Source organism: Lactuca serriola, chromosome 7, assembly GCF_051521515.1.
Source record: "Lactuca serriola cultivar US96UC23 chromosome 7, Lser_US96UC23_V15, whole genome shotgun sequence".
NCBI lineage: Eukaryota > Viridiplantae > Streptophyta > Magnoliopsida > Asterales > Asteraceae > Lactuca > Lactuca serriola.
Genome location: NC_136414.1, coordinates 165,754,133 through 165,766,301, shown reverse-complemented (window position 1 = coordinate 165,766,301; position 12,169 = coordinate 165,754,133). Strand labels below are relative to the sequence as shown.

General features: G+C 32.4%; 2 protein-coding genes across 2 annotated transcripts; both read left to right on the top strand.

Moving 5' to 3' along the window:
- The first annotated feature begins 6,164 nt into the window (after positions 1 to 6,164).
- QRT1 (Pectin lyase-like superfamily protein) lies at positions 6,165 to 7,637 on the top strand. Its single transcript, XM_079011952.1, has 5 exons — positions 6,165 to 6,448; positions 6,555 to 6,750; positions 6,829 to 7,032; positions 7,140 to 7,381; positions 7,490 to 7,637. Exons 1-5 carry the CDS (start codon positions 6,165 to 6,167, stop codon positions 7,635 to 7,637), a joined length of 1,074 nt encoding a protein of 357 aa, XP_078868078.1.
- Positions 7,638 to 10,896: 3,259 nt separating this feature from the next.
- On the top strand, positions 10,897 to 11,943 carry LOC145064515 (uncharacterized). The gene has a single exon (XM_079011951.1). It carries the CDS (start codon positions 10,897 to 10,899, stop codon positions 11,941 to 11,943), a length of 1,047 nt encoding a protein of 348 aa, XP_078868077.1.
- The last annotated feature ends 226 nt before the right edge of the window (positions 11,944 to 12,169 follow it).

Sequence of the window (12,169 nt, the reverse complement as noted above, 5' to 3'; positions counted from 1 at the left end):
CACTGACCGACATGACAATACTACAAAATGTACTTGTCTGCATTTCGTAGTTCAACTTTTTGAATTCATAGTCAAACCAGCTCATTTCATAGTCAAAAAGAATTGTCTGTAATATGATTTCTTCTATAAATGGGTGTCACTTAGTATGAAAAATTTAACTGAGAAAGTAACTCCGATTTAAAAGAAAAAGAAGGCTAATGGCATACTGCAATTGCGGAGGAGAACGTATCGTTAGGATTTCGGGTACAGCTAAAAACCCAGGAAGATTGTTTTACGCTTGCCCATATTTGGTATCATGTTGTTAACGTCATTCAAATTTAAACCCTCGTGTTTACATCACAAAAAATTATTTTCTTACTGTCAATATTAAATTTAACAGGGACCAAAATGCGGGTTTATCAGTTGGGTTGATGAAGAGAAGGACCAATCATCTATGGTAATAGCTAAAGTAGCTAATTCTAATAAGCTCTTTCAATCAGAAAATAAGAAGTTAAAGATAGCGTTGGTTTGTAGTTGGGTGTTGTTCTTGGCAGTTCTTGTTTACAAGTTGTAAGCTTTTCAATATTGTTTTTATGGTTTTGAAGTTGTTAGGTCAATAAATTGTTGTATTTGTAACGTTAAAACAAATGTTGTAGTCGCTCTTATGTTGTATGTATTGATAAGTAATTAGTAGGTCATTAATTTGTTGTAATTGTCGTAACGTTATATTTTTTGCCATCCGTTGAGTAAACTGTAAAAATAAACTAATAATCAAATCCAACATTAATTTATATATACAATTATATAATCCAACTACATAGGACCAAGACTAGACCCCCAAATAATTTTTGTCATCCGTAGACGGAACTCTAAAGCTGCGTTCTTTGGGTCAATAAGAACACGTATTGGTTGACCCGAAACCAATTGCTCCATAAACATACAAACAAAAACATCGCAATCTCCAAAATGACTACTTTGTTGGGGAACATTTTCTTCATAAATGAATTGCATATTCAATGGAATCCTTGGGATGTTCCTCCGGGCCCAATACTTAATCTTGTCCAAATAATTTGTCACCCGACGTTCAAATTTGGAAAAGATTCCTTCAGATTTGAATTTTTCATAAGCCCCTCTACCAAGACTGTCATAAATATGCACTTCCATTGACGCTAATCGTAGTTCCCCAAATAGCCAATGATTAGGGGATGAATGAATCGGCAATAAGACCTGTATAAGGATCAAAAAGTAAAATTATGTTTATTTACATCACAATACAAAAACATAACAAAAAAACGATATTATTTTCAATATAAACAATTAAGTTTACCGTATCAACATCCCACCAAGCAACCATGAAGTTGGGGTACATAGCAATACCAGCCATAAACGCCCTCCAGTCCTGTCCTTCTTCCAAAGCATGAGAAACAAAAAAATTTGGTGGCATTATTGTATGTCGGTCGCTCTCAAACCGTCTCTCCATCAATAGTCGGTACCAAATGGTTATATGTTGCACACATGATAGTTTTGTTATTGACTAAAAAACAATTAACTTTTAAAATAATTAATTAACAATTAATTTACCGCTGACTCCAACCATCCGTCGTGTGTATGCCCAAACAATGAGCTCCAAAAATCTCTATCTAACACGAAATTAAACAAACGATGTTGGACATCATATGAATGAAATATATAATTTTGGATGACAACCTCACCGCCTGCTACGTAAGGTTGTATGCGCAACATGGAGAAGTCATGAGCAACACCAAAAACTGGAGGAGGAACGGGGCTTGTTGATTTGATATCAACCTTCTTTTTTGTTCTTCTTTTTTGCTTCAGTGTCGTGTGCAACTAAAAACAATATTCAAATGTTTAAATCTATATCTTTCAGATAATTCACATAAACATAAAATCATCAGTTTATAAATAAAACGAATACCTCAGTGTAAGGAGGGCACAAATATTGTGATGGTTTTCGAGTCTTCGGTTTATCGGGTGTAACTTCTTTGCCATCATCATCATCAAAATAATCTACAATTCCCGTTATTATTAGTTCGTCTTCGTCCGGCACATCATCATCAAATTTGTTCCCCGCATTGTCATTCCTCTCCTCCCACTCCTACATTAAAAATAAAACTTTATACTTAATAACGAAATACACATAATTAAATAAGAAATAATATCTAATTAAACAAAATATTTATATTAATGTAACTATAAGAACCTCTTTAACTTCACTATAATCATTTACATCAAACACATCATCATCAAATTTGTTCCCCGCATACTCATTCCTCTCCTCCAACACCTATATTAAAAATATAACTTTTTACTTAATAACGAAAGACACTTTATTAAAAAGTAATTATTAAAATCGTAAAGGTAATATCTATAACAACCTATATTTTCAAATATAAAATATGAACACAGGTATTCATATATGTTAATAAAATTTAAAAAATAATGTAGCGTGTAACTAACCTGTTCATCATAATTTCTTTGTGACACTATCGGATCATCAAAACTAATGTCGTTCTAAAATTGTTCAGTATTCACTTCTTCAACAAAAACCTCTGTAGGTTGTCGGTTCATAAACACATGCTGCTCCAGTGCATGTAGCCGTTTCAACACCTCGTCTAGGTTGTGTTTCCCACTGCCCCGACCTCTACCATGAGAGCGACCACTGGACGACATACTAGACGAAGATTCGTCTTGTCTCCTAAAATGGTCCCGTACTGGGGATGGAACTGCTTTCCCTTCACCATATACATACTCTTGAAATGACATATAATAACAAGATGTCATCTCACCATCACCCGGTAACATGTTTTGTCTTGGTGGTTACCCCTCCTAAAAAATTAAACATATTAAAAATGCATATAAAAGTATAATAATCAAGTTTATTAATAATAAACGAAATATTTTTAAACCTGCATCTTTGACCAAATCTTGTTCACGTCAACCCATTTCAATTTTTTTGTTCCACTCCATCGTTTCATCCGAGGCAAGTCTTTATTTTTTCTCGATGCAAATCCACATGCACGAACAGCCGGAATCATCTCATATATCCATATCTATAATTTTTTACAATTACAGTAATAAAAGTTAAAATTAAAATAAAAAACATAACAATAAAACAATCTAAATATAAGAAAATTTTTATACCCTTATTGGAGCCGTAAATCCTGAGACGGAGTACTTTAAAGTGTGACCACGCTCAGAAAGTGATAAATAATTATGTATTTTGTTCCATGTATCTTCAAGGTCAACATAAGTAAAATCCCAGAGATAGCTACCCCAAGCGAAGCTAACAAAACAAAAAAACAAAAATGATTATTATATAAATTATAACTTTAATAAAATAGAACTTTTAACGTAAACAAAATATACCTGTTCCAGAGATCCAAATTCTCAGCAAAAAAAAAACCAATCTTGTGGCACCCGATCATTAACTTCTTTACCCAAAAAACCTTCACACAAAATGTATATCAAATATACTCTAATTGCATCAACGTCGTCAAGTGCTAGGAATGTTCGATTTAAAATTAAATGTATCAGGTCGCCGATTTTCATCGAACTATTAGTATGGTCCGGAAATAGCCGTTCACGCAATAAACATCTTTTTTTACTGCTTAATAATTTTTCCGACCCTTTTCTCCGAATGTTTTTTGGATACTCCCCAAAATTGAAGCCGGTAATCAAACAAAACTCTTCCGGCCCATAAACCATTTTCGTATTGCCTACTCGAAAATATAATCGTTTTATTCCATCTGGAGATAAAACAAGGTCCGGCCGGATCTGATGAAGGAACATTTTATGAAACAATAATGTGTCCCCTTGTAAACGAGGGACATCAATAAAATAACCAAAGACAGTATCTCTGAAAATGGCACGTCTGACATCATCTAAAACTTCAAATACTTCCCATATGTTACCGCCCGAGCCTTTTAAGTTCACAAAGGCTTTCGTATTGATAAAACTTAAATCATGCTGCAAAAAAAAAAACACAAAAACAAATTAGAGAACTAAAAAATATTTTGTTTTTAAAATATATGATTACGAACTGCAATAAGTACATAAACAATTAGTAATGCAAATACAATTTCTTAATTACTAATATATATATTTCCAATAAAAAACAATAACATACACATATATAAACAATTTTCCAAGTTATACAACAAATATATTTACGATAAAAAACAATATTATACATAATTATAAAAACATTTTATTAAATAAATTTTCAACTTAAACGACAAATATATAAACAATTTTTATCTTTCTAATTAAAACTAACATTTTATAACCATATAAACAAACAATTTTTCAAATAAAACGACAACCAAATTAACAATTTCGCAAGTTATATGACAACAACTTTATACAAATTTTCAACTTATACGACAAACACAAACAATTTCTAACAATATATATACGACAAATTTTCAACTTATACAAATGTTATACTTATACGACAAATATATATACAAACGACTATTTTGACATACTATAATTTAACTATTTTTCACTTTATATAAACAATTATACGATAAGAATATACAAGTTTTCAGGTTATACAACAACTAAACAAACAACTAAAATAACAAATTGTAAACATTATCTATGCAGTCTCTACTTGTACATTCAAACAAACACTAACAAAATAGCATTTAAACTTCAAGTATACTAAAGAAATATTAAAACTATCAAACACAACAAAATTACCCTTTTTTTAACACTAAATAATACAACAAATGATAAAATAAAAAATAACTTTAAACATTAAAAGAGTTAAAATCTAACCATATTTGCGGGATTGTTGACATAATCCTCCATTTTCTTCAAAAACTAAGCCAAAATTCCGAGAGAAGCCCAAAGATAGAGAGAGTTTTTGTGTAGATAAGGGTGAAAAATGGAGAAAAAAAAACATTTATATAGTTAAAAACAAGGGTATTTCGCAGATGAGGCTCCATTTCGCAGATGGAGCTTCTCATCTGCGAAAGTACAAGCACCTAAAGCACAGCTGTGCTTTAGGTGCTTGTACTTTCACAGATGAGAAGCTCATTTCGCAGATGGGGCATCTCCATCTGCGAAATCGTTGGCTATTTTTGTAATTTCGATTTTTTTTGGTTATTTTTGTAATGTCATTAGTGTAAATGGCTATTTTTGTAAATTTCTCTTTTTACATTGTTTATTAGAGTATTTTAATGATAATCTATGTGATTTAGAGTTGATTTTTATTTATTTATTTATTTATTTATTTTTAATTTTTTATTTTATTTTTTTTATGTTTATTAGAGTACGCTGTTTTCTCTAACAATTTACATGTTGTTGCTAGAAATAAATCTACTTGTTGCAATCCAAACCTTTCTCCATCCATTACATATTTGTCACGAAGAAGTTTTTAAAAATGAAAAAATTATGAGGTTATACATGCGAACTAAATGAATTCAAGAAAGATTGAATAGTTAGTGATAATTGATATTTTTGCATAAAAGAATATACCAAGACGTCATTTTTTGTTACGTTAGCAAGTTTTAGTTTGTATGTATATGGAATTTTTACATAAAAATGTCTTTTTTTTTTTTATTACTTTACGTTGTAAATCGGCAGAAATACGAGGGCATTGTTAAGTTTTTTTGCCCACAACCTGAAAAACCTATCCTACATCCTTGGAATCCCATTTTCCATTTCTATAATTACTAAATAAACCACCTTCATGCATTCCTACTAACAACAACAACAACAAGAAGGATCGAGATGACGAGATGGATAATCAAATTCCATGAGCTTCTTCAGCAACCCAAAACTATAGTTAATCAACTTAATTTACCTTTTCTACTTCCATAACCACTCCTCAACAACTCACCTTTGTTTGTTTATTATTTTTTTCGATCTCTCTAGCTATATACTTACAGACATCCATACACCACAAGAATACAATGTTAATCTAATTGACATGTAAGAAGAACACACTAACTAATCTTGTTTCTTGCATTCCTTTTAAATCCAAAACAACCATATTCCATGCATACATACATACAATGCTCCTCCTATCATTAATTAACCTCTATCTCCCTCCCTCTCTCCCTCTTTATCTCTCTCTTGTAACGTGTAGTTTTTGACTTCGATAGTGCCCGACCCAGTTATCACATACTCGATAGATCCCGACATCATTAATCACCATGGGTTTCAATGGTTTTGGCATTTTGGTTGGTTTCTCATTCCTGATTTATGGTGTTAATCAAGTGAAGAGTAGTTATATCACATGGGACGATATCAAGATAGAGGAATACTATCACTACAAGGAGATAGAGAGCTTAAGTTTCGGGGATGGAAATGGGAGTAAAGTGATCGTAGTTGATCAAAACGGTAAGGGTCATGCCCTAACTGTACAAGCTGCTATTGATATGGTCCCTTTCAACAATTCCATCAGGGTCAAGATCTACATTCTTCCTGGTACTTACAGGTACGTATTATACAAGCATATATGAAAATTAAGTGAGATTAATTCATTCATTCTTAATTTATGCATCTCTCAAGTGAATGTCATGTGATGGAGATGCATAGTGCAGAGAAAAAGTGATTGTTCCACCTTCCAAGCCATATATCTCTTTCATCGGAGATGAAAATAAGGCTTCCGAAACAATATTGAGTTGGAATGACAAAGCCTCTGACAAACACAAAGATGGTTCGGAACTCGGAACATATAGAACCGCTTCTGTTGATGTACAGTCTGATTACTTTTGTGCTTCGGGGATCACTATTCAGGTATTATACAACGTACATGCATGATGATTAATCTACATAGTAGTATATATTGATCAACAATGAACGCAATGCATGCAGAATACAGTTGTTGCAGTAGCTGGAGGGTATAAGCAGCAAGCAGTGGCATTGAGGCTTGCAGGGGACAAGGCGATGCTTTATAGAGTAAGGATATTGGGGACCCAAGACACTCTGTTGGACTCCAATGGATCTCACTACTTTTACCAGTGTTACATACAAGGATCCATCGATTTCATCTTTGGTGAATCTAGATCGCTCTACAGGGTAGGTAAACATATATATAATATATAATATATAATATATGAAACTCACATTCATTCATTAACTGATGATGGATTTGGATTTGGGTTTGGTTTGATTGATGTATTCAGGAATGTAATCTACATTCAGTTGCTGATAAATATGGAGCCATTGCAGCTCATCATAGGAAATCAGAAGAAGAGGACACTGGATTTTCTTTTCTGAATTGTTCAATAACTGGAAGCAGAGGAGGGAAAATCTACTTGGGGAGAGCTTGGGGAAATTATTCAAGGGCAGTCTACTCCTACTGTGATATCGACAACATCATAGACCCTTCTGGTTGGAGCGACTGGAACCACCCATGGAGACAAAGGTATCCATCCATTAATTCCTCCCATAGTTTCATTAATTATCATTGTTATATATATACAGAAAAGAAAGTAATTTATTTGAATGTTGATGGATTTATTTGTGTTCCTAGGACGGCTGTGTTTGGAGAATACGAGTGCAGAGGAAAAGGTGCAGACAGAAAGAATCGGGTATCATGGTCTAAGTCATTGGCACATGTAGAAGCAATGCCATTTCTTGATACAAACTTCATTGGTGGAAATAAGTGGTTGAGACTCTAATATATCTATACGAGTACAAGATTAGAAGAGAATCAAAGCTCAAGGAGTGGAGATGCATATCTAATTCTCATGAGTCATGAGATTAAGAATCGGGAAGGCATACATTACACTGACGAATTAATGAATGAGAGTGCATGTGGTTGTGGCTGTGGTTGTGCCGTGATTTAAATTGGTGGATGAAGAGAGACCCGAGAATAATCATATGAGAATACAACAGTCAACCATCAACAACAACCCAAAAGATAAAATATGAAACATCAAAATGAAATTAGCATCAAGAGATAGATGTTTGTTCTCTTTATATGTTCTGAAGAGAACTAGTTAAACAACGTATTCTTCGAGTCCATTGCTTGTCAAAACATTAGATAAACAATTCTAAATTTGTGTACGTTTCTTGGTTTTAAGTTCCCAAATTTGGTGTTGGGGTTCCTATGGATTGGCAATAAGAATATCTCCAATGTCACATGCACCATATTTCTCTAGCGTCACATTGTTTTCCAGTGTACACAATTTGCATGACCATGTCTTATAGTTGTCTTCAACATATTTTGGTTTGTGGGTTCCACATAACTCACACACCGGAGCCAAAACCTTCCATAAATCATAAATCATAATCAAACATGTCTTGTATATATAACAAATTAATGAAAAAACTCAACAAGAAGGATTTAAAATAGTTCTTACCGGATTCAGCAATGTGCACATCCTGTAATCCCAACTAGAGGATGGCTCATGGATATCATTATTACATCCTCCTGTAGAGGCACTGCTAGTTAAATCGATACAAGTTTTCTCAAGATCATCATATTCATGGCGACTTCGTTTATAACTTTTAGGTGATGATGTCAAATCAAAAAAAGCATGATTCTGAATGAGGACCTCTTTTCTGATGAGTCTTCGCACTACAAGAAGAGGTTACATTCTGTTGCACCTGTGCTCTACTTTCTTCTTCCTCAATTACCTCCTCTAGACCACAACATATATCATCTTGCAATATCCATTCTGTAGCCATTACATAGGAGTTTTTTTTGCAAAAATGGGTTGATTCTTATTTCTTTTGCAAAAATGGGTTTTTTTTGTGGCTCTAATAAAAATCCAACGTATTAATATATAAATTTACATTTTGGCCCCTTCAATTCTCATAATAACCTCATAACTTATCTATTATTTACTTTTTATATCTTTAATTTTTTAAGTGTATATTTTAATCTTTATTACATATAATACATAAGTTTATTATTCAAATTACATAATCAGAATTTATGTAAATATCAAATATTTCTTTTTAATCTAACATATATATATATATATATATATATATATATATATATATATATATATATATATATAATTTCTATGTCAAATTATTTGTAGAAAAAAACAAAAGCTATTGAATTGTCATTCTTTATGGCAAAGTAGATGTCTTAGTTGTCACTATCCATATGCAAAAGTAGGTGTCTTAATTGTCACTATCCACATGCAAAAGTAAAAGTATGAATTGTCATTTTCATCTGAAAATATGTAAGTAAAGCTAAAAAAAATAATTATCACTTTGTTTCCGTTCAATTCATTTTCTGATGTATATATTTTAAATTCACCATTTTAGTTTCCATCATCATTTTCATAAACCATAGTTTTCACAAATTTGAAATCCCAACTTTTCTTCTTTAATTCTTCAGTCACGTTTGTAACTTCATATACGAATCCTCCTTCGCAACTAAATTGTAAGGTACATACTCTTGTCGAAATTTCAAATATCTAACGTGAAACATTATGTAAAATATGATAATTTATATATTTCATCTTATTGTTTATTTTGCAGTTACAGAAAATGTGGCCTACGAATACTAGTCTTGTAGATCTTCTTAACAATTATGGAGTATCACAGCCAGTTCAGCCTATTGATTTTGTCACCAACCCCTCTGAGGTACAATTTCCTTTACCTAATGGTGCTAGATGTGAGACAGATAATGACTTTGGGTTTGATGAACCCAACTCCCAATTTAGTGAAGATAGTGTTAGTGAATCATTAAGTGATGTTGGGGATGAGTCTGACGATAATGTGAATGAAACTCCGATTGTGAGTAAAAGTCCAATTATGAACTTTATGAACGATATTGGAGACGAAGGCGACGATGACGTAGTAGATATCCAAGAAAAAATTTATTTAGATTTTTGGAATGAATCTGAAAACAAAATAAGGTTAGGAATGTTGTTTGAAAATAAGGATCAGGTAAAAAAGGCAGTAAGACTTTGGTCGATCAAGCAAAATAGAGAGTTTAAGGTTTGTGAAAGTAAAAGTAGTTTTTGGATAGCAAAGTGTAAAACATATATATATATATATATATATATATATATATATATATATATATATATATATATATATATATATATATATATAATTTCTATGTCAAATTCTTTGTAGAAAAAAACAAAAGCCATTGAATTGTCATTCTTTATGGCAAAGTAGATGTCTTAGTTGTCACTATCCATATGCAAAAGTAGGTGTCTTAATTGTCACTATCCACATGCAAAAGTAAAAGTATGAATTGTCATTTTCATCTGAAAATATGTAAGTAAAGCTAAAAAAAATAATTATCACTTTGTTTACGTTCAATTCATTTTCTGATGTATATATATTAAATTCACCATTTTAGTTTCCATCATCATTTTCATAAACCATAGTTTTCACAAATTTGAAATCCCAACTTTTCTTCTTTAATTCTTCAGTCACGTTTGTAACTTCATATACGAATCCTCCTTCGCAACTAAATTGTAAGGTACATACTCTTGTCGAAATTTCAAATATCTAACGTGAAACATTATGTAAAATATGATAATTTATATATTTCATCTTATTGTTTATTTTGCAGTTACAGAAAATGTGGCGTACGAATACTAGTCTTGTAGATCTTCTTAACAATTATGGAGTATCACAGCCAGTTCAGCCTATTGATTTTGTCACCAACCCCTCTGAGGTACAATTTCCATTACCTAATGGTGCTAGATGTGAGACAGATAATGACTTTGGGTTTGATGAACCCAACTCCCAATTTAGTGAAGATAGTGTTAGTGAATCATTAAGTGATGTTGGGGATGAGTCTGACGATAATGTGAATGAAACTCCGATTGTGAGTAAAAGTCCAATTATGAACTTTATGAACGATATTGGAGACGAAGGCGACGATGACGTAGTAGATATCCAAGAAAAAATTATTTAGATTTTTGGAATGAATCTGAAAACAAAATAAGGTTAGGAATGTTGTTTGAAAATAAGGATCAGGTAAAAAAGGCAGTAAGACTTTGGTCGATCAAGCAAAATAGAGAGTTTAAGGTTTGTGAAAGTAAAAGTAGTTTTTGGATAACAAAGTGTAAAACTCTTGGCGGTGAAGAAGGAAGTTCTAATACTGACCCATATACACCGCAGTGTGCATGGTATGTTCATGCAATGAAAAAGAAAAACCATCATATGTGGAAGATCACACGTTGGGTGGATGCATACAATTGTTTTGGATCTTGTAGATGCAATGACAACATAAGTCTAAACTCTGCAACTATAGCCTTCTACATCATCCACTCAATTGAAAAAGATAATGCTTATCCAGTGAAACATATACAAGCAGATATTAAAAATATTCTAAATGTTGACGTTTCTTATTGGAAGGCATGGCATGGTAGGAGAAAAGCCATAGAGAATATTTATGGAACTTGGGAAAGTAACTTTGCAGAGTTACCCAAGTACATTGCAACTTTGCAAACTTCAAATCCTAATACCGCCGTGAAATGGTTTCATAATCCAAATGGCTCATCACATGTGGCAAAATTTAAGTATATTTTTTGGGCTTTTGGACCTGCAATTAATGCATTTCATCTATGTCGACCTGTTATTTCCATTGGTGCTTGTCATTTGAAGGGTTCGTACAAGGGTAAAATGCTTATTGTTGTTACAAAAGATGCCAACAATAATATATTACCAGTTTCTTATGCCATTGTTGATGAGGAAACTATACACAGTTGGAGTTGGTTCTTGTATCAGTTCATACATTTTGTTGCTCAAGACAGACAATTGTGTGTTATTTCAGACCGACATCAAGGAATAATTCATGCAATGGCAAATCTAGAGGAATGGAAAGAGCCATTGGGATACCATCGATTTTGTCTTCGACACATCAGAAGCAATCTCATGAAAAAGTACAAGAACGTGAGGCTTAAATCATTTTGTTGGGATATTGGAAGCACCACAGAAAAAAGAAAGTTTGTGAAGTATAAGAAACAAATCAAAGCAATCAATCTTGAAGCTTGGTAGTATTTAGACCAAATTGATAAAAGTCAATGGTGTCTTTTTTATGATGAAAATTGTCGATGGGGGTCGTTAACGACAAATATATCTGAGAGTATGAATAATGCGCTACGGGGAGCAAGACAACTACCTATTAGGGCGTGTATTGATCTTACATTCAATAGAACTGTACAACTTTTTAGAAAACATAGTGATGCTGCAATGAATTGCAATACACCTCTACCTTCACGTA